Source organism: Lontra canadensis, unplaced genomic scaffold, assembly GCF_010015895.1.
Source record: "Lontra canadensis isolate GAN:19392208 unplaced genomic scaffold, GSC_riverotter_1.0 scaffold1, whole genome shotgun sequence".
Taxonomy (NCBI): domain Eukaryota; kingdom Metazoa; phylum Chordata; class Mammalia; order Carnivora; family Mustelidae; genus Lontra; species Lontra canadensis.
In genome coordinates this window covers 11,719,994-11,744,062 of record NW_022630995.1, presented here as the reverse complement: position 1 = coordinate 11,744,062, position 24,069 = coordinate 11,719,994, and the positions used below count along the sequence as shown (strand labels likewise).

The window sequence follows — 24,069 nt, the reverse complement described above, 5'->3', positions numbered from 1 at the left end:
GTGTTCCTACATCATACACATAGATCATAGATTTGTAATAATTTATAGATTATAGATTTGTGTAATATTTGTAAAAGAGAAGAAGAAAGAAAAAAGATTGTAATGGGGAAAAAAATCTTCTTTTTATATGAATATCTCAATAATCGTGTGAATCGGATCATGATCCTTCATATGACTTCTTTTTTTTTTTTTAAGATTTTATTTATTTATTTGACAGACAGAGATCACAGGAAGCAGAGAGGCAGGCAGAGAGAGAGAGGAGGAAGCAGACTCCCTGCTGAGCAGAGAGCCCTATGTGGGGCTCGATCCCAGGACCCTGAGATCATGACCTGAGCCGAAGGCAGAGGCTTTAACCCACTGAGCCATCCAGGTGCCCCTTTCATATGACTTCTTTACCAATCTAATTTTTTTTTTTTTTTTTTAAGAGAGAGAGCCAGCACGAGTTGGGGGAGGCTCAGAGGAAGAATGAGAGAGACTCTTAAGCAAGTCCCACACTCATCACAGACCTTGATGTTGGGCTTGATCTGACAACCCTGAGATGACAACTTGAGCCAAAATCAAGTCAGACACTTAACCAACTGAGCCACCCAGGCACCCCTCTACCAACCTAAACTTTGAAAAAAGTGAAGAATGATGAAAAGAAAGCTTTAATCTCATATATATTAAGAAACTCTTCTTAGATTTCAGTTCTTAACTTCAGTGTAGACCCCTTCATTTGCTGCTCATAATGTATATCAAATTTCTCATTCAGAGCTACCGTAAAGTGATTCTTCCAGTCTCCTGCAATCCCTATAACAAAAGGGAAAACAGTAAATATTACGTTTTTCAGCCAGAATCATGATGTTTTCTAATATTCATACTTTCATTAACACCTAATCAAATTTTATTCTTATAATTTTCAATTATAAAAATAAAATATATACTATAAATAGTGTGTGAGTGTTTGTGTGTATACACACATATATATATTTGAGCTTATAAAGAAAGATGTGTCCTGATTATTAACAAATAAACAAAACCCGGCAAATTTCTTTCTCTGACCCTTTCCTCTTTTGCTACTTTATTTAATTTTTCTTCCCCAATTCCCCCTGAAATGTTGGAGTTCTTAAGATGAGATCCATTTTTGCCACACTTCCAAGATATTAAATATCTTCATACTAACACTCAAATCCAGGCTTATGTATCCATAGCCCGTTGCCTCCTGGATTCCATAAGAGTATCTCAGATTCAACTAGTTCAAAATTAAATCCATTTTCTTCTCCACCAAATTGTGGGTTTTTCGTGTGTACTTTCCCATAACCTGATTTATAGCAGCACCAGGTATCCAAAGCATAAATTTGGAAGTTCTCCCTCAACCACAATATTTGATTTTATACTCATATTCAGACTCTCTTCATATCCATTTCTTCCATTCCATTTTTGCTGCCACTGACAGGTAAGCTTCTCAGCATCTCCTACCTTATGTTACTGCAAGACTAGCAGGTCCTTTTCTTTTGAATTCCAACACATCCAACGTTCCCCCAGCAGAAGGAGTATCTTAAGTTAGTAGTTTCCTTACCCCCTTAGTTAAAGGAGCTCTAAACTTTCCCAGTGAAGTAACCCCAAAAGAGAGAAAATCTGTGTCTTCAGAATTAGGTAGGGTCTAAGGGTATAGCACTAAGCAGCCCTTTATAAGCATGACAACTATTTTAAGTCCATTAGTCTTAAAAATACATGTGGACCTTATGAAAAAGAAGACTGAGATCATCTGAGAACTAGACAATTAAAATATAATCCATACATTAACTCGCTTTTTGGGGCTTTCTGGTGGTGTCAGTAGCAGGTTTGTTATTCTTATCATCTTAAAAATTCCTGGCCCTGTCACTGAAAGTTCAGTTCAAAGGGCAAGATTTTCTCTATTCTGTTTCTGCTTCACATATTAGTAGACTGATGTCCCAATAGTCTACATATTCTACATGCCTTTGGATTTATAAAATGATCACAGCTCCTCAGATCATTCCTCTTCCCAATAAAATGTCACCTCATTGTATTTTGATATTTTGCCAAACAAGGCTATATTTGGCAGTAAGTGCTTTGAAACTTAATCTTTTCAAACAGCTTTAATGAGGTTAACTGATCTACAAAGAACCGTACATATTTGTATAGCTTGGTGAGTTTGGGTATTTGGCACTTAGTTTTGAAAACTGTTTGCTGCTTGGTCAAGGAAAAGATAATTGTTCTAGACTTTTATCCTCATCTCAAGGTGAGATAATTATAGAAGTTTTCTTTTGAGTTTCTTACTTGAATTTGAAGAGAATACGAATTTTAAAATTATATATAACATACATGGTATAACACCAAGGCACACAGGCTTTATAAATGACAGTAGTGTGTGCTGTTAGTGCTGATAGTGAGGCTTGGGTGGCTGTTGACAATTCTTAGTATGCTCCATATACTAAGTTATCAGCAAATAATAGCAATTTAGCAGCAGCAGCAGTAGTAGTAGTAGTAGTAGTAGTAGTAACACTACTATTTTAATCTCACTACAGAACTGGTAACTCAGAAAAAGTATTGCTCAAATGTGAAACAGCTTTGAAGAAAACAAGCTGGGTCCACAGGCAAGAATAGACTTCAATAGGTATTTGCCTATAACTCATTCAACTTGCCACTTTGTAGAGCAATCGAGGCAAATTACATGATTCTCTCACCCTTTCTCATGAAGGGAGAAATTTTTTGGTTCATGACTTCATCTGGTAGTGTTGTATAATTGGTAGATGGATTGTTCTTCATCTCCTGGAATGAAGTGTGTTGTACAATCTTGTCCACAAGCTCCTCTGACGGCTGTCTTCCCAGAAATTGTATCACTTTTATCACCTCCTTTCTGATATCCTAGGAAGAGAAAATATTTTGAGGACTCAATTACTAAAGTTAAATTCATTACTATTTAGATTAAGAGAGAGAGAGAGAGAGAAATTCTTTCCCTTTTGTCCCCACTGGTATTGGAATTAGACTTTTAATGAAGAAAAATACTTCCTGGAGAAGTATTTTTTTAACTTCTCTAAGCATAATTGTCCTTATCCATAAAATGGACATAAAAGTTGCTTCAAAGATTGTTATAATACTAAATGAGATGATGTTTATAAAATATTTGTTGTAGACTTTGATGCTTAGTACATGCTCAATAACTATTATCTACGAGTATGAATAGACACTCTCAAAGACTAGAGTCCTCCGTGAAAGATTAAGTTTGGGGGTTGAAAATATGTACATAGTTTTACTTTTCTCTTCTAATTTATTGATGTACATACCAAGAAACAAAGTAACCAAAAAGATTAAGAAAAGGTATAAAAACTCAAATATCCAACATGGAACATCAGATGTATATGAACCATAGCTCAAGCATCCCCAGCCCTACACGTCATTTCTGTAGTGTACCCTATTATCCAGATAAACCACTCATACAAATATTCACAATACTATAATGCTTATTTTGTCATATAGTTCTCTTTACAAAGAATGTTATTCTCAAATTCTCTGTCCTGCAAATTACAACTTGCCTATCAAACTTCCGCTTAAGTATCACCTTCTTTGGCATAATTTCCTTGACTACTTCAGTTTGAGTGAGATGACCCTATTTTCTCTCCTGTAAATTCCCATATAAAAATCTTTATTCTCATAATTTTATTCACTTGTCTGTTTTTCTTTATTTTATGAACTCAAGTTCTTTCAAATTTTGTATTTGGTAATTTTTTGAGATTTGGGTTTCGACATATTCACAGAAGAGTTCTATTTATTAGCTTCAAATCTATGCTAAAGTATCTGGATTATTGTGATTTTGGGAGGTAGCTGCATCATCTATTTAAAGGCAGATTTTTGTAACTACATTGTTGTCAAATGCTAATATTTTAGAAATTACTAAGTTGCCCATATGTTTTCTTTTTCTAAAGTATTTATTTTAATAACATAAAGTGTTGTATTAGTCTCAGGTGTACAATATCCCATATGTTTTCAATTTCTCACCTCCTTCATGTCTTCATAGAAAAGGAATAGCACTTGTGGATTATTTCTCTTTTCCCACCAAGATTTTGCATGTTTATACCAGGAACCATATGGCACTAAAGTTAGAGATAAAAACAATGTAAGAGCATAGTATAATCTTTATACAGCTTGAAAATGAGTATTCAAACAACAGTAGCAACAAATAAATATAAGTGAATTATCATGGAATGAAAACAAGAGATCAGTCACACATCTTTTTTTTTAAAGATTTTATTTATTTATTTGAGAGAGAGAGGGAGAGTTGAGTACCATAGAGAGAGAAAGAGAGAGCACCAGCGGGAGGAGAGCCTGAGGGACAGGGAGAAGCAGGCTCCCCACTGAGCAGGGAGATGATGCAGGACTGGGTCTTTAGGACCCTGAGATCATGACCTGAGCTGAAGACAGATGCTTCATCAATTGAGCCACTCAGGTGCCCCATTGTCACACATCTTAAGCAAATTTCTCTGCAGCAAGAGAGGCAAAGTATGTTGAGTAATTTGTGTACAGAAACATATTCTAAACTTTCATCATTATGAATGGTTAATGACACAGAAAAAGTAAAGGAAATTCCCCTTCCACTAACTTGATTCAGAGCTTATGAGGATTTTTGAGGGGTGTGTGTGTATGTGTGTGTAAAATCAAGCTGTCAGTGAGGAGAGTAGAGTGGGAACTATTAATGATCTTATAATCTGAATTCAGTCTAGTCTCAAATTTACCATTTACAAACTGTCTTTGGCAACTAAAGCCAGTAATTATATAATTTCTTATTACACTACTTGCAGTTTATATAGCAGAGGTGATTTGTTAGGGAGCCTTAGTGCTATTCTCATTTCAAAAAAGTTAGAAGATTTTCAAGATGGTATGATATGACATGCTGAAATGCTGTCTCTGTCTAACTCTCTCTTCCCTTATCGTGTCTCATGCTTATCTCAATGTTTTACCCAATAAAAAGCTGACAGAATAATATAATGTTGTCTGATTCAAAGTATTCTGCTTTGCATTGTCATTGACTACCATTTCTGTTCTTTGACTCTATTTACAATTGCTCCTAAAAGAAAAAGTCACACAATGATATTTATAGGGCCTTATTCATCCGTTTTGCAGAAGAGTAATACTGTCTTTCTCCGCCTTACAATGGGGATTTTGACGATCTTGTGGCATTTGTTTAATTCATGACGCTTTTGCATAATTTTTTCCCAAAATGTAACAAACATAAAATATATGTGTTCTAGTTTTATTAAGCCAATACTATCTTCTATGAATATAAAGATGATATTTTATTATTATTATTGCAGTTATTATTACAGGATAAGGATGGCCTTCTTTAGATAATACTGGACTCTGCTGAACTCTTTCTTCTACAACTTTAGATAGTTGGTGTAGTGTGAAGTTAAAGAAAAAGGTAAAATTTCCCAGAATTTCAGCTCAAGTAACCCTTGTGTGGTTCCGAGAAATCTAGCTGAAACATTCAGACTGTACCCTGGTGGAAAGAATAAGAACTTTGTAGATATTCAGACTTCTTTATGAATTCTGACCCCGCAAAACACTTGAAATTTTCCTTGGAAACAAATGAGCATTCTCTCTTCTCTATTTCCTTGCCCTTTATTCAGTAGAATTTTAACACTGTGAAATACTTTTCTAATAAAAAGAAATGAGAGAAAACTGGACACTGAATCTCAGTCATAGAGCAGAAAATCTGTTACAGCCAACCTCTAAACACACTTTTATATATTTATTTTTAGGCACTGAACTGGAATGTCCAAATTCTGCAATTTGCCACCCACATCTGGAAACCCTATGCTTGCTTCAGAGTTCAGAATCTTCTGGAATTTCTGTGTTTTATTTAAGGATCAGAGAAGATAACAGACCATAACAAGACAACAAAAATTTTTGCTCAGAGATGTCATTTGTCTTGTATTATTTACCTTTAAGGAGTTGAGAGTAAAGAAGCTCCTCTTACCTTGTCCTTCCATAAATTTTTCCACAAACTCTTGGAAAGATCCAGGATCTGGATGAGCAGCTACCATTCGAAAGAAATAATAATAAGAAACAGCCACATCTTTGGCATTCCGGCAAAGATAGATCATCTAAAAAGGTGAAATTATATATGAAATCATTTTAATTTTTTTCAAACATGGTCTCATCAAGATGTAAAAAGAAAACATTTATGTTTTCAACTACAAATATAATACACATTCATTGTAGAAAGTGGATAAAATATATGAAATTATATAGAAGAAAAATTCTTCAGTAACCTGAAATGGTAGCATCTTGTATACAGTTGTTTAGGGCTAGTTCTCACCTTACATTTTTCATGCCATTTTCACATATAATAACTTATTTTAATGTCACAAATTTCATTCAATCTTAGAGAGAAAACTTGTTTACTAAGGGTTTACTTAACTTCACACTTATCTTAGTAAAAATATAATGTTCACCAATATTTTTGAGTTTCCATATTACATATAGAAGAAGCACCAATCAGACATAGCAATCAGGAAGCCTAGTTTTCATTGTCAGCCTGGCACTAAAAAGTTCTATCATCTTGTGCAAAGCACCAATTTTGGTTCTAAATTTTCTATCCAATAGAAATTTTCCATCCAATAGAAATCCAATTTTCTCTCCAATAAACAAGTGAGTTGGGATCTTTAGTCAGTCTGCAGAAGTAAACTCCAGTATCCTGTGGTCTCCACTCTCTCCCTTGGCCATCTGAGTAATGCTGTTAGGGAAGGCTACTCACGACTCTACACTGTTTACTGGTTTTCATTTGGCTCAGAAGCCTGTCTTAACTTCGCAGGTTTCTACACTTTCAAACTATTTTAAAGAAATCTAGTTTACTTTGAGAAAGATGGTTCTTCACTATCACTTTCTCTTAAATAAATAAATAAAATCTCTAAAAAATATATAGTTCTCATTCTGAAGGTCCTGCTAGAAAAACTTCCAATTACTGCCCCCCCCCAAAAAGTGAGTTTTCTTTTCTTATCAAAGCTATCATTAACTATATTGAACTTTTTCAACCTAACTAAATACTCTTCCTACTTCTTTTTGCCTATTAGCTGAATGGAACTCTTTGCCACTATATCCATGAATTCCCTTCAGAATTGTCATCCCTTGCATTTCTTCAGGCTGTTCCCTCTGTCTTGAATATTCTCTACATCTCAAAATGCTGTCCATATTTAAAGTTTGGCTCCAGGTCTCCATGAAACTTTTTATTTCCCCAGATGGGGATAAGGTGTGAACAAAAGCCATCCTTCTTCCCCTAAACTCCCATTAGTTTATTTTATCTCCATTTTAGCAGATATTACTCTATACCTCAAACATTTTACCCCACATGCTCTTCCTGCCTTCAAGGAAAAGCTAGTACTGCAGCTCTCTCAAGTCAAAATTTCTAGTTGACATACAATTCCCTTGGGATCATAATCCATTTTAAAAATCCTACACTTGAAAAACCCCTGTTCCTGTGATTCTCGGTTCATACCTCTAGAAAGCTAAAGCCCTTCTATGCTTGTGGTCATTCCCTGCCTTTAACTGAAAATGTGAACATCGGCCTCATAGTATTATTCTCCGTTCCTAATCTTGTCTTCATCCAGCATAATTTTAGTATCTGTATGCATGAACCATTTGATTCTCTAGCTTCTTGTATTCATTCATTGTTGCTTTTATTTCAGCCAACCACTTTTATGTCCAAATCATGAATCTTGTTAGCACTCTAAAGGTTTCACTTCGGAAGCCTTATTCGAGAGCATCGTGTTTTCTTTCAAGACAGTCTTACTCTTCCCGTCTTCCTTATCAGTTATTCCCAATATACTTGTCCTGCAACAATTCCAAAGCCTCACATTTATTGGCCTCAATTGTTTCTCTTATTTGTTTGATCCCTTTCCCCCCACTTTTTAAAAATCACTTACAGCTTCTGGCTCACCACTCCAAATACATTTTTACTAGTACTTTCAATCCATATATCTTTCTGTCCCCCAGTGAATTATCCCAGAAATACTCAGGAAGTGAATCCATCTAACTGTTTGATGAATCCCTAAGATAAGCAGTTTTGTGAAGGCTGAACAGTTTAGTGAAGACTAAGACTATTGTAAATGTTTCTGTTTTCATTTGAGAAGTGAAGGGGATACAACCCATTCTCCAAAGGAAAAAAGTGACTTGGTCAAATCTCTTGAAAAAGTGGTGATTACACATCTCCTGCCAAATATATAAATAGCATTAGCTAATGAGAGAATATTTATGTATGGAATGATTTCAGCAGGATGTATTGTTCTACCTAGTATTGCTTTTGATAAAAGTTATAAAAAACAAACAAAAAATAGAATCTTCAGAATTTTAGACCATGGATCTCCAGAAAAATATCAAATACACCAGGTAACATTAGAGTACAAAATAAAAATGTTTCATGACAATGATAAACCCCTATTTTGTTATTAAGACTACATATAGTACTTTAATATCGCATATGAGTAGCATACATGGGTCATAGTGTATCCTAAGAAAAAGCTTAAAAGTTCTTGAGAAATAGCATGAATGATCCAAGACTTAATGTTTTAGGGTTTCATGTATCATTCTTTGTGAAAAGCAAAACTGATCATGTCAATCATCAATTTAAAATGTCTGTAACTCGTTACCATTAAATAAAGTCCAGACTTTTCAACTTAGCTTCAATGTCTGTTGTGATCAAACCCTAGCTTACCTCCCTTCATTTATTCAGCTATTGTGTACACTCAAACTTGCAGCTAAACTGAACTTGTTTCACATCCCCACTGGGGTTGCCTCTGGGATTGTACAGACTAACTCTTACACATCTTTTAAACATCATCTGAGATGTTACTTGCTCTTAGTTACCTCCCCCACCCTCATTGTCTGAGTTAGAATTCTTCTCTTACTTGACTTATGGCACTTTCTTCATTGTCTGCTTATTTGCCCTGTCCCACACTGGACCATGTGATCGTGGAGACAAGGATTGCATGGGTCTTATTAATCTTTATATTGTTGGCACATGATAGGCACTCAGTAAATAATTACTATATGATATTGTCTGGTTTATCTTTGTCTAGTTCACTTCCACACCTCATGGCGCCAAGCACAATAGTTTGCAAAAAGGAATACATTCAGCGTCATTGGTAATAATGACAAACATAGGGACGCCTGGGTGGCTCAGCCAGTTAAGTGTCTGCATTTAGCTCAGGTCCTGATCTCAGGGTGCTAGGATCAAGCCCCGCATAGGGCTCCCAGCTAGTCTGCTTCTCCCTCTGCCCCTCCCACTGCTTGTGGGCGCTCGCACTCTCCCTCTCAAATTAGTAAATAAAATCTTAAAAAAAAAATAGCAACAAATACAAAAGTAGTTACCATTTAGTAAATGTTTACAATATACTAGATACTGTGTTAAACATATAACAAGCATTATTTTTATTTAATCCTTATAACAACTCCATGAGGAAGATTGTATTTTTATCCTTCTCTTACAGATAAGGAAGCTGTGGCTTGGAGTTTACTTGTTTTTTTCCAAATCACCTCGAAAGTTGGAGTTGAAAGCTAGACTCTGACTATATTGACCTTAATACACATTTAATTTATTAAATGTCCATAGATTCCAAAAAAGAACAAATAAACAAATGTAAAGTTTTAAGAATATTTGATTCTGCTTACCTTACAGTTCTTTTCCCAAAATGAGGCTGGAAGAAGTTCAGCTGGCAGATGAGTCTTCACTATTCTAGGAGATGCCATCTGTTTTAATTGTTTTACTCCTGATTTTTAAAAAGTTAAAGGTTATATAACTTTAAAAAATTAGAAATACTTATATGAATTTTATAGACATTTAAAAAATAAAAGTAACCTTCAGATTCTAAGTATATTCATAATAATAGTACATACCATGACAGAAGTTTAGGTAGTGGAAATTATAAAGAAAAAATAAGATAAAGTAAAATTTCACCATTTGGGAAAAATCTTTATTAACACTTGAGTAAGATATTAACACAATCATTATCAACATTCTGCGTTGAACATGTACTTGAACTGCACAGGTCCACTTATATATGGATTTTTTACAGTGCTATAAATATAAAATTTATATTTATACATTTTATATAAATATATATTTATGCAAATAAATATTTATGCAAATAAAATAAGTAAAATCTTTTTAAAAATAAGAGAAATTATATATATATAATATTTATGCAAATAAATATATATTTATATAAATTTTATAGTACTATATATATAATTTCTCTTATTTTAAAAAGATTTTACTTATTTTATTTGCGAGAAATAGCACAAACAGGAGGAGCCGCAGACAGAGGGAGAGGGAGAAGCAGACTCCCCACTGAGCAGGGAGACTGCCTTGGGGCTCATTCCCAGGACTCTGAGCTGAAGCAGACATTTAACCAACTGAGCCACCCAGGCCCCTCTTATAATTTTCTTAATAACATTGGCTTTCCTCCAGCTTACTTTATTGTAAGAGTATAGTATGTAATACATATATAACATACAAAATATGTGTTAACAACTGTTTATGTTATTGGTAATGCTTCCAATATAATAGTACGCTATTAGTAGTTAAATTTGGGTGTAGTCAGAAGTTATATGCAGATTTTTTATTGTGTGAGGGGTGATCATCCTTAACCCCACAATTGTTCAGGGGTCAACTGTGGATCCATATGATTAGACTCAGAGCCATCTAAATACATACATGCAGATAGAATTTTTAATACCTCCTAGTTAATTTTTTTCCTCAATATATTATACTGAAACTGCAATGTGAAGAAACATAAGACATCCTAAAATTTTTAATTATATCATAGAGTTATTATGTCACTTTATTCTTTTATTGATCAACACATTGTTTCTAATTTTTCACAATATTAAAAGAATCTGTGATGAATATCCTTTTAGATATATTCTTGAAAATTTATGGATATTTTTCTAGTTTTTAATGTATTATCACATTCAGCCCATATAGGGACAAATGCTTAAATATTACTAGGCTCTCATATGAAGACATATAAGAGCTATCCTTATTCAATCTATTTCAGTCTAATGTTACAATGTAAACTCTGTCAAGATTTAAATTTAAATTTACATGCTTTTCATGGAGAAGACATAATACTAATTGCCACTTTTGTTTACAGTCTCTTTCCTTGCACTGTCTATATCCACACTTTAGAATATATGTACATAGTTTTTAAAATCTAAACTTAAAAAATCTACTTAAGCATTACCATTCATTAACTCTTCTTTTCTGCATTCCAAATAGGGTATTCGATTAAAAATGACATCTTCTTTGCATTTTTCCACATTGCCCTCTTTGTAGATCATGTCCACAATTTCACTAACCCAGGTTGTACCTGTAAAAATTAGACAAATCTCAGTGTTTCACCGACCATTCAGGTTGACAATGCAAGTAGTGTATTTATAGCTGGATTAAGCAGAAGTGTCCTAATGCAATATAATTTGAAAGATGTCAGAATAACTTTAGAACTCAAGAAATTTCTTCTCATACTTAATCTTACAAGACCTCAAAATAACCTCAATAAATGAAGATGAATATTGTAGTAAGACACGCCTATGGTAGGAGTCCAAATTTGTCCACAGTGAATTGGGACATTGTGCAAGCTGGTAACAGTTTGGGATTTAAATTTTTACATCTAAAAAGTTAGGAGGCTTGAATTATTGAATTCTTACTACATAGAAAGCATTGCATTTAATTAGACATTATCAAGAAAAACAAAGAGGAATAAGATACAGTTCCTGGCATCTAGGACACATCAACAATAAATATATTTAAGCTGACTAAAGTCGTACAAGTGAAAATAATGCACAATTGAATCCTGAGTTTAATTTAAAGAAAGAAAAGATGAGTATTCAAGTAGGGAGGAGGAAAGCTTTCAGGTAAGTCTTGAAGAATGGACTAAACACAGATGGGCAAGAAAGAAGAACTGAACAAGTTGGAGAATCCAGAGAGCAAGCATGTCCTCAGAGGCTCCCACATCATGTACGTGCTATTCCTGTAGCCTGGAACAATCTTCTAGGAGCTAAATCTCTCACATCTTTGCTTTGTTTACCCTAAGAAGCCTCTGAAGTGCCCCAAGCAAAGTACTCCTGCTATATGTTCTCACAATACCCTAATGGACCTCCTTCACCCACATTTTCATACTATATCATATCTGCCACTTTATTTATTTATATTACCCTCTGGGTTATTTATTTATATTCCCCTCTGGATTATACACACTGAGAAAGCAGAGATTAAATGTGTTTCGTTCACCATTGTATCTCCAGTGGCTAATACCACCCTTGACACATAGCAGAAACTCAATAAAAATTTGCTGAATGAACAACTGAAAAAACAGAAATGGGAAAAACATGCAAAGAAATGGTGAAGAGGCAGGTCAATGAGAATAGAGGGTTTGTACTTCGGGGGAGATAATGTGCATAGGAAGGTGTCATTCATTCATTCTTTCAACACAAGTATATCGAGAATACGCTGGTCATTATGTTAAATGTCAGGAATACACAGTTAAGCAAGATGTAGTCACTATACTAGTGTTTCATGTGTTATGGAGACTTATACTCCAAAGACATGTATTTTGAGCACAGGATTTGAACTATCTTTTTGGTCTATTAGATATCTACAAATACTGCATGAAAATAAAATTGTTAATTTTGAAAAAAAGAAAAAAAGTAAAGAGACTTGAATAATAGATGATGCACTCAAGCATGCTTCAACCACAGATTTTACTGTTAACTTCTGATGCCTCAAGCTGAGCCCCAGTACAGAGGAAACAGAAAAAAATAGACTTGATCCTTGCCTCCTAGTGCTCAAAGTCATGTTTAAGAGTTGGAAACAGTGCATAATAATTACAAAACTTCTTTTTTCCTTAAGATGCTATAATACATGTGGGCACAGGAATTTCAAGGACTACAAAGGAAGAGTATTTAACTCAGTGTGCTTCTGCTGCTGTGACGTATCAACAAGAAATGCCTTCAAGACAACATGAGAATTGAACTTAGACTTAACACATTATTGGCATTAGTTCACCAGTTTTGTGAGAAAAGGATTCTAGCAGGCAGAACCATCTCCCTCCCACCCCCCACCAAGATCAGATACTTAAGAATAGTATAGTAATGAGGAAAAGAATTGGAAATACATTATAAAGCCTAAATGGAAGAAGAAATGGGTGGGAAGGAGGCTGCAGAAGCAAGCAGATGGCAAGCATAAAATGCCTTGAAGTTCATATTAGTGTTTGAATTTTTTAGAAGTTCTGGAAAGGCAATGATATACATTAAGCAAGAGAGCAAGATTATGAGGACTCTGTTTTGGAAGAATTCCTTCAGTAAGATAACAATATATTTAACACATATATAAGTGTCAAATGTAACAACCAAATAGAGAAGTCTCGATCAGATCTAATTTCTAAAGATCTATGGTTGTGAGATTCCAGAACTATAATTAAGTTGAGCTAATCTCAGGAAAAAAAATATGTTACTTAAAAAAGGAGTTTGGGGGCAAACTTAAGGACAGCTAGTTAGCTGAAAAAATAATTTTTTAAAAGTCTGGAAAAAATTGTACTTTGTTTATACAAAATGACTATATGGTTCTATATTCATGCATTTATATTAATAATTTTCTAAAGGTACATGGAATCTGTGCTGCTCAAGTCACAGGTACGGAACGTGCTCTTAGAACAGAGCTATAATATCCACTTTTTCTGTGTCTGTACCAGAACTACCATGTCTGTCTTTAATATGAAGAATCAGTGTGGAAGAAGCGAACAGCTTAATATTCACCATTCAAGGTGGGTTTGTCATTTCTAGATGAAAAGAGAACAGAACTGAGGTAATAAGAAACTTACCAGATTTGGGATACGTGGCAATGACAATGTCATCTGGTCTTGCCTGGAATGTATCCACATCATCCCAATATTCTATAAAGTCTTTATACATTAGAATTCCGTGGACTTTGCCAAAGTATGCATCATAGTCAGATTTGGAAGAATCCATCCTAAGGGTCGTGCCCTGAAAGAAAAATGTATATTTTCCACTTATATGTACTTTAAAATGTTTTAAAATTAATAATAGCTCTGTACATTGAGGTTCTCTTGGGTTTCTAACATTTCTTAGCTATTGAGTATATAGAGTAAAGGCATGTTTAAGAAGTATATAACATAGTCTTGGTGCTTTAAGAATCTCTAATCCCATTCAGAAGGTAAGTCTAACAATATAAAAGAGTAAGAAAATACAAGGCACTATAAAATGTTTAAAACAACATAAAAAATAGGGGCACCTGGGTGGCTCAGTCTGTTAAGTGTCTGACTTTTGGTTTCAGTTCAGGTTATGATATTAGGATCATTGGAACAAGCCCCATATTGTGCTCTGCATGAAATACAGAGTCTGCTTGGGATTCTCTCTCCCTCTACCCTTCTCCTCCCTGGTCTCTCTCTCTCTTTTCTCTCTCTAAAATAAATAAATAAATCCACCCCCCGCCCCCAAATAAACCTATGTAAAAAATAATGTGAAGTGCTTGTATTATGTTAATTTTTTTAAAGGATTTTAAAATCTGAGCCACCCAGGCACCCATGGATAATCTCTAAGATTTTTAACAATTGTATTGTACTCTCTTCCATGGACCTAAAAAAACACCACTAGGGGCACCTGGGTAGTTCATTCTGTTAAGTGTCTGCCTTCCACTCAGGTCATGATCCTTGGGTCCTGGGATCCAGCCTGTATGAGGCTGCCTGCTCAGCAGAGAGCCTGCTTCTCCCTCTCCCTTTATCCCTCCCCCTACTCATGCTCTCTCTCTCTCTCTAATAAATAAATAAAATCTTTTTAAAAATTTGTATTATATTTATGCATAGCAAATTCCATGATGAATAAAAACAGAGTCTTCCATTTCCTTGTCAAAATTGATGGAGTATATGAAAAGACTAAGAGATTTAAAAAATACAACAGTATTCTGGCAAATAATCATGGTGATTAATCATGTATACATCAAATAACATGAAAAGATGGATGGTCACATTTGATAGCCACTGCCCGATCTCAAAGTCATAGCTTCCTTAGTTCTTGAATGTTTCATTTAATGAAAAAATTCAAATGCTTGATAAGTGTATTTAAAAGATGAAATTAATGACACTGTAATGGATATATCTAAAACATGGGTTCTTGAGGATATAATAGATTCCTCTGGGGCCTCTCACATTACCTTCACCTTTCTTTCTCATTTGATCAATAAAGCAGTACATATTCCCATTGAATGACTTGTCTGAAACATATAAGGTTAAACAAGATGGTTATAACTGATAAATCATTTCCTGATCCCATGACAACTCATTTCATGTTCAGCATTGGTCATAGGATTTTTAATTAAGCAAACTTTCCTTCATTGACTTTCAACTTCTTCCACTATCTTTCCTTTTCCATTCTGAGTTTGTGATATAACATCTCAACAAATTTAGTCCTTTGATATTAGCCTCTTTAGATCTCCTTTTTATTCATCTGTGTGAACCAGATTAGTGAACATGTGCCATGATGACTGCTCTGTGATGTGAAGCCTTCTTGAGCACATCACCTCCCTACATTCTTTCCCTTTGTTTAACCACACCCTTAAGTACACCCTCAAGGCAAAATGTCTTTGGTCTGCTCTGGAGATAAGACTATGACACACACTTATTCTTTAAAAAAAATTTTTTTTCTTAATTTAAGTTTTAGGTTGTTAACATATAGTGCAATATTTGTTTCTGGAGTAGAGCTCAGTGATTCATTACTTATGCACAACACCCAGGGCTGTTCATAACAGGTGCCCCCCTAATACCTATCACCTATCTAGCCCATCCATCAACCCTCATTTTCCTCTTTATTGTTAAAAGTCTCTTATGACTTATTTCTTTCTCTCCTTTTTTTCTTTTCCCCCGTCCCATATGTTCATCAGTTTTCTTTCTTAAATTCCACATGTGAGTGAGATCATATGATATTTATCTTCCTCTGACTTATTTCACTTAATATTATACTCTTTAGCTCCATCCATATTGTTGCAAATGGCAAGATTTCATTCTTTTTGATACCGAGATATATAGATAGATAGATAGATGATAGATAGATAGATATAGATATAGATATAGATATAGATATATCACATCTTCTTTATCCATCCATCTTTCCATGGACATTGGACATTTGGGCTCTCTCCATAGTTTGACTTTGTTGATAATGCTGGTATAAACAACAAGAGCGTGTATTCCTTCCAATCTGTATTTTTGTATCCTTTGGATAGGCACCTAGTAGTGCAATTACTGGATCATAGTGTAGTTCTATTTTTAACATTTTGAGGAACCACCATCTATTCTCCAGAGTGGCTGCACAAGTTTGCATTCCCACCAATGATGTAAGATGATTAGCCTTTCTCTGAATCCTTGCCAACAACTGTTGTTTCTTATGCTGTTAATTTTAGCCATCTGACAGGTGTAAATGGTATCTCACCATGTCTATTTTTTTTTTTTAATTTTATTAATTTGTCAGAGAGAGAGAGAGGAGAGATACCAAGCACAAGCAGGGGGAGTGGCAGGCAGAGGGAGAAGCAGACTCCCCACTGAGTAGAGAATCCTCACTGCCCCCAATCCAGGGCTCCATCCCAGGACCCTGGGATCATTACCTCAACCAAAACAGACACTTAACCAACCAAGCCACCCAGGCATCCTTCATCATGGTTTTGATTTGTATTTCCCTGAGAGATCTTGAACATCTGTTCATGTGTCTATTAGCCATGAGGATGTCTTTTTTTAGAAAAGTGTCTTCTGCTTCTTTCTTAACTGGGTTACCTGTTTTGGGGGTTGTTAAGTTTGATAAGTTCTTTGTGAATTTTGAATACTAACCCTTATCAGATATGTCATTTATCAGCCCATTCTGTAGGCTGCCTTTTACTTTAGTTGATTATTTTCCTTGCTGTGCAGAAGATTTTATCCTAATGAAGTCCCAAGGGCTCATTTTTGCTTTGTTTCCCTTGCCTGTGGTGATGTGTCTAGTAAGAAGTTGCTATGGTTGAAGTCAAAGAGGTTTCTCCTTGGACACACACATTCTTAAACATTCTCCTCTTGGGTGGTCCCCTAGCAGTACTCCCAGCCTCTAGGTCTACAAAAGCAAGTCTTAAAGGAGGTGGGGTTGCAGAGATCTACTCATCTTTCATGACCCAAGACACACTTCAGTCCATAAGCCCGCTTAATAAAACCATTTCTTGTTAAGCTGGAGCTGGTCTTTTTCTTTGGTTTTATGGTTCCTTTGGACTTTAGAGGTTGTTTTCATGTACCTCCCTTTCACAAATATCACCCTTGCCCAAAAGCCACCTGGTAAGTTATAGGCTTATCCATTTGTAACAACTATGACTTTTATTGTCTTTTTCAGAGAGCCTGTAGCGTAATAAGAGCCTTCTGGAAGTAGTAGTAGTTCTTTTAGTCACTTAATGTGCTTCCTTTAATACAGAGAATCCCAGTTCATGAGAGATGCATTATAAAAAGAAAATGAAATTTCAATTACTGTGACAGATCGATTATCCCAACATAAGAAATAACTGGTGTAAAATTTTAGGATGATAAATCCTACAAATTAAACCAAATGGTTAGACCATTGACTTATTCTGAAGGTTTTTTTTCCCCGTCATGTTTTCCCCACTATATTTCTAGGCTGCACATTATAGCTGGAGACTTTCAGATGTTGCCTCCTAACTCCCCATCACCAGCACCAGGCACTAAGTCCCACAGACTCAATCCCTCGCATATCAATCATATTCCTATCTTCATGATCACTGCCCTTGTTCAGAACCTCTCCCAAATGTTGACTGAATATGAGAGTAGCCTTTCAGCTGGCCTTTCTATAAAAAGTACAAATCTCTTCTTTCTATAATCACCAGAAGAAAAGGAATGGATATTCTTTACTAGACATTTAACTTTGTGCCAGATTTGAAAAGTCTTATTTTAAAATCTTATTTATAGGTCATAAAATTATATGAAAAAGCAAACATCATTATCTATTAAGTTTGTCCTGTAACAGACCTTGAAGACAGAAACTGTTTTTGTCTTACTGAAGGGAGAACAAATATGCACACAGTTATGCATACATGTAAATGTGCATATATAAATATTCTTATTTTTGACACATGATTGGTGAAAACAAATTAAACAATATAGAGACAATGAAAATGCCCTCTTTATTATACTCTGAAGAGATAATCACTCCTAATAGCACTATATTTATGCTTCCAAATATTTAAATGTATATAAAGCCTATATACTTACATATCTAATTTAATTTGTATTATAGTTTACATTCTTTTTGCACTCTATTTTTTCACTATATAGTGTGAACAAAATTTTCTATTAATCCATAAATTCTGTTTTTATTCTTATAAATGACACATGGCAGTCCATAGTATGGGTGTAACATAGATAACACAATTCTTTACTGAAGGAAATTTCTGTTGTTCCCCATTTTTTAGATATAAGTAGCACCATAATTAATGTCTTTAAGCATATGTACTTTCACACTTACCTCTGCAGTGACAATGGAATTGCAAAAATAAAAGGTATGCACATATAAAATATCATTAAATGTTTTTAATTGCTAAAATTATACCAATTTACACACTCTATGCAATTGCCTATATTCTCATATCCTCACCAGTATTAGAAATTATTTGTTGTAATCTTTCATAATTGAAAATATGTTTTTAAAATTGTGTTTCAGGGATAGTTTATAATTTTTCATGTTTCATCTTTTATAAGTTAATTGGTTATTTTAATTATTTTAATTTTATTAAATTGATAACTTTATTATTTTTTATTTTATTTTATGTATTTTAATTTATTTAATTTAAATTTATTTAATTTTTAATTTAAATAAAATAGATTAAATTGTTTAATTTAATTAATTATTAAATTTATTATTATTATTATTTTATCCATCAAGAGTGTTGCTTTTTCCTCACTGATTTATAGCTAGTAATTTATTGTTGATTTTATACTGAAGATATATGTGCTTTTTCTGTTTTATATGTCAGTAATCTTTAAACTGTCTTTTTTATTTTAAGATTTTGTTTATGTGTTTGACAGAGAGTGAGAGTACTCACAAGTAGGGGAAATGGGCAAGGGAGAAGAGAGCAGGGAACCTGATACTCAGCTGGACCCCAGGTCCCTGGGATCATGACCTGAGCCAACAGCAGACAATTAACCAACTGAGCCACCCAATCTCCCCTAAACTATCTTAACAAACTCTTTTGATACAGTTGCATAGAAGTTTATTGTTCACATAATCAATGTGTCAAATTTTTGCCTTATGGTTGGTATGGTTCCTTAAATATTTAAATGTGCCCATACAATGAGAAACATATATATGTTAAAAGTGTATATAATCATATTAGTTTAGAGGATTAATGTGTACACAACAGAGAATAGAATATAGTTATTCTATAATATAGTTATTCTATAATATAGTTATTCTATAATATAGTTATTCAGAGTGTGGGTCCTAAAGTATACCACCATGTTTAAATCCTAGTTCTGCTATTTGAAATTGTATGATCTTGGCAAATTACTTCAGGTCAGCTATGCTCCATTTTCTCATCTACAAATTAAGGATGATAATAATGATAATACCAGAAACACTGAATGGAAATTATAAATTCCCATTATAAATTCTTAATAACTATGAGCTTATATTGTTATTATACCAAATCCATATGGTACTATGGAGGAGTGTAGAGAGCAAGATGGAGTCTCTCATGTCAAGCAGGGGGCTGTGTCAAGCAATGATGCAAGCAGTTAAGTACTGCATCTTGGAGATATGCCAGGACCAGCATTGGTTGACATCCCACAAATGATAACAAGCAGAACCAGAAGAGGTCTTCTGGGCCCCCAAACCAATTATACCTCTTTAAAAAGGGGAAAATTTTGGCGTCAAACTGTCAGAATCTTCAGAGGTGATCTCTCTATGTCTGACCACTTTAAAAAGGCAGCCACCACCCAAGGTTCTGCCCACTGGCTCTCTGAATAGAACCAAGACCCTCCATTGTTTGAATATGATAAGTAGTAAGTGCAGAGAACTGACCGAGACTGGACCAGGCCTTAACTCAACTGCGCATCCACAAACTGACTTCAGGTTGGTTCATTAACTTCCTACACCCTTCTGTTGTTGTTGTTTGTTTGTTTTTGTTTTTATTCTTTTTAAGAGAGAGAGAGAGAAAGAGAGAAACAACGACTGGGGTAGGGGACTACAGAGGGAGAAGGAGAGAGAAAATTCCAAGTAGACTCCATGCTCGGTGAGGAGCCCGACACAGGACTCAATCTCACAACCCTGAAATCATGACCTGAGCTGAAATCAAGAGTTGGACACTCAACCAACTGAACCACCCAGGTGTTATCTTGTTTGTTGTGTGACTTGTCTTATGTTCTGCTCTATGTGCTGTGTAAAAAGCCACATTAATCTCATGGTGAAATGTCATTGAGTTTGAAATCCTGAAACTGTTTTATAATTATGACTAACTTTGTTTTTTGACTGACTAAAGCTGACATAATGTGTCACCTTCATAGCATGCTCATGATAAGGAGCCAGACACTTTGGACACTCTCAATTAGAAATAGTACACATAACATGGTAACATCTCCTCTAAAAGCAGAGGAAATATATGTTGTTAAAATTCCCAAGAATAAGGGCACCTGGGATGATCAGTCATTAAGCATCTGCCTTCAGCTCAGGTCATGATCCCAGAGTCCTAGGATTGAGACCCTCATCGGGCTCCAGCCCTGCATGGGGCTCCCTGCTTGGCAGGAAACCTTCCTCTCCCTCTCCCACCACCCCCTGCTTGTATTGCCTCTCTTGCTGTGTCTCTCTCTGACAAATAAATAAATAAAATCTTTTTAAAAATTCCCAAGACTCTATTTCATAAATACAAAATTACCTGGAGAAACTGATAATCAATAACCTGTTTTCTCACTGGAGAGGGTAAAATCTGTAAATATCTAATATGATTTTTACAACACATGACTTCTATTTGTTTGCTTCTCTTAAGTTCTTTGGGACAACCCAATATATTTATTTCATTTGGCCTCAGATTACACACCAGAAGACAGACACAATGGAAGAGAGTTTTTCATTTGTTTTTGACTAGAGAATGGCTTAGCATGTGTTTTTGTTTTTTTTTTTTTAACATTTTATTCATTTATTTGACAGAGAGAGATCACAAATAGGCAGAGAGGCAGGCAGAGAGAGAGGAGGAAGCAGGCTCTCCACGGAGCAGAGAGCCCGATGCGGGGCTCGATCCCAGGACCCTGGGATCATGACCTGAGCTGAAGGCAGAGGCTTTAACCCACTGAGCCACCCAGGCGCCCCTTAGCATGTGTTTTGGAAACACAGAACAACACTAGGCCTGCATGTTGTTACTAAAACTTAAAAAAATCCCAGTCCCTAGTAGCAGACTCAACTCTTTGAAGACCTCCCTCTCAGGTAGGTTAGATGTCATCTCACCAAAATTATGAGATTTTTATGAAAAATTAGTCTTGTTAATAATCAGCTTGTTGGGAGCCTGGGTGGCTCAGTCGGTTAAGCGTCTGCCTTAGGCTTAGGTCATGATCTTAGGGTCCTGGGATGGAGTCCTGCATCCAGTTTCCTGCTCAGAGAGGAGTATCCTTCTCCCTCTCCCTCTACCCCTCCCCCCTGCTCAAGGTCTCTCTCTCTCTTTCTCAAATAAATTTTTAAAAATCTATAAAAATAAAATAAATATAATAAAATAATAAAATAAATCATCTTGTTCCCTAAACCTTTCTTGCTCTCAGAAACAGAAATCTTTCACTAGAAGAAATGTGTATAACAGATGTTACTTGCCCAGCCTATTGATTTGTTTATTCATGTGAACAACTTTCTTGGTGTTCTGCCAAGTTTGCAAATATTGGCTTACAGTCAACTGGGAGTAGCCGATTTTATCATTCAGCAGTTGGCTGGCTTCTGCTTACCCCTTCATGGTCAATTTTTTTCTCAGAGTTAAGCTGAATGGCATATAATAAAATCTCTTTTCTTATTAACTTCTCTTAGTAAGTTATCTCATATCACAATGTATGGACTCACCCTTTAGCTACTCTCTTCTTTCTCAAAAGATGTATTTCAGTTAGAAATTGTCAATTTTATTTTCTGAGTATAAAGGTTACTGTTGTCTAGAAACACCAATCAACAAAAATCATTAGAACTGTGCTTTATAAATTCAATAAAATTCAGAAAGAATTTTTCTTTTTCCTCTTTATTTCTTTCTCCTTTTCTCTATCTTCCCCTCCTCTATCCCCTAATCTGCCTCTCATCCAGCAGCTACTATGTGTGTGGGCACCTACCTCGTTTCCAGATGCAGTGTTAAGTGTCGGAGACACATGGTGAGTGCAGATGAATAGAGCTCACTTAGTCCCCACCGTCTTCTACTTACTCAGATTTGGGGAAAATTGTTGAAAGCAGTGAACATCCAGTCTCCATACTATGTCACAAAGCAGATGTTCAAAAATACTTCTTAAATTTAATTGCCAAATCGAATCTCTCTGCTCTCTCTCATTTCTATTAAGGACTCCTAGATAAAATAGCTACTATTTTGCCAATAATCTACATCTATGATGGGCCAAGGACTTGGACTTATGCTATATTCTCATTTAAAAGTAACAGTAATATACATAAAGGCCCATGGTGGCATTCAACTACTTCTGTCACACTTCACAGAACTGATCACCACACTAGAAGTCAGTCTCCACTTTAACTGTTTCTACCCTGCTTGAAATGGAGGACATGTCCAGCATGCAGAACTTACAGAGTCGCTATGATACCATAGTTTTATGTTAAAATTCTTTAAACACCAAAGCACTATATAATGCAAGATTTATTTTTAGTGACAAGTGATTTAAAAAGGCTTCGAAATGTTTTACATTATTAAGTAACTGAAGTATTAATAAAGACTTTATTCTCTCTGTGTTTCTTTTTCTAACAGCTTTGTGATGTATACTTTGCATCTAAATTTTCTACATCTAAAAATCTAAATATTAACATCAGTAATAATAGTAAAAATACAACCTGTCCTGATGATCCTGGGAAAAAAACTGGGTGATCCAATTTAGTTTTCTTCCATCTCCACTCAGGTTTTAGGCTGCCTAAAAAGATGAGAACCACTTAAGCATTTGAAATGTTTCTGGTGAGCTTTTATTCCCAATGCCAGAGAGGGAGGCGGAGATTAATTTGTGGGGCTTGGTTTTCTAGCGTCTGTGATGCAACAAGGATCAGAAATACGTATACATACCTGCTGATGGATTTAGCCACAGAGTCATGCTCATTCATACAGGGATGTGAAAAGCCTCTGCTGTTAGTTTTCATTCTTGGCTCATAATCAAATTCCTAAATTTGCCAATAGCAATCAGTGGGTTGGGAAGAAGGAGGGAGGGGAAGTGAAGAGGAAATGAGGGAGAAGGGGTTTGGAGCAAAATATATGCTAGGAAGGGGAGGTTCTTTATTTATTCACTGATGAATAATAAAATGAGATTGACCTTCAAAAGAATAAACTTCTTGGGGGAGCGAGAGGAGAAAAGAAAAGGAGGGAAAAACCAGGAGGTCAGTGAGGACCCCGGATCAGTAGACATAGCTCAGTTTCCTGAGGGATGTCAAAGAAGGCTTTGTAGTATCTGGTTGTGTTCTAACAAGTCAATTGGAAAACACCTCCTACTTTCAACTCTGAAGCGGATCTGAAAATCAAAAACAGATGACAGCTAAAGAAAGAATGTAGATAGACATCACTCACCTTTGAATTATTATTTAAAAAATCTCACTGCTCTCTGCACCCAGTCACATGCGTAACAGGATAGTGTGGTATTTCCATGTGATGTTAACCTTTGACGCCAATGTAATTTAGATAAGAGAATATGAAAAACAAAACCCTAAAGATTTGTAGAGCCCAAGAATCCTTCACCTTTCTTCTTTTCAGGCCTCTGCACCTGCTGAGGAAATTTTCCCTTGCTCCCACCCCCTGCCCTAATCAATACCTCTAAC

General features: G+C 35.2%; 1 protein-coding gene across 4 annotated transcripts; it reads right to left on the bottom strand.

Moving 5' to 3' along the window:
- Positions 1-524: 524 nt before the first annotated feature.
- LOC116859692 (sulfotransferase 1E1-like) lies at positions 525-23,839 on the bottom strand. 4 transcript variants are annotated; one of them, XM_032845380.1, is made up of 9 exons: positions 23,822-23,839; positions 23,104-23,176; positions 13,875-14,037; positions 11,241-11,366; positions 9,667-9,764; positions 5,978-6,104; positions 4,000-4,094; positions 2,688-2,868; positions 525-789 (listed from the first exon to the last, which is right to left on the bottom strand). In XM_032845380.1, exons 3-9 carry the CDS (start codon positions 14,020-14,022, stop codon positions 677-679), a joined length of 888 nt encoding a protein of 295 aa, XP_032701271.1. In that variant the 5' UTR covers positions 14,023-14,037; positions 23,104-23,176; positions 23,822-23,839; the 3' UTR covers positions 525-676. The 4 variants fall into 4 exon arrangements, with proteins under 4 accessions (XP_032701271.1, XP_032701198.1, XP_032701120.1 ...); XM_032845307.1 differs by lacking the exon at positions 23,822-23,839 and adding an exon at positions 23,706-23,723; XM_032845229.1 differs by lacking the exon at positions 23,822-23,839 and adding an exon at positions 23,327-23,633.
- Between the last annotated feature and the right edge of the window lie 230 nt (positions 23,840-24,069).

Excerpts from the sequence above, each read along its gene's own strand:
- LOC116859692 (XM_032845229.1), bottom strand. The coding sequence starts at position 23,400 with ATGAAAACTAACAGCAGAGGCTTTTCACATCCCTGTATGAATGAGCAT. Across the intron at positions 23,177-23,326 it reads GTGGCTAAATCCATCAGCAG|CCTAAAACCTGAGTGGAGAT; the intron begins GTATGTATACGT and ends CTTTTTAGGCAG. Across the intron at positions 790-2,687 it reads TTCTCCCTTCATGAGAAAGG|GGATTGCAGGAGACTGGAAG; the intron begins GTGAGAGAATCA and ends CTTTTGTTATAG.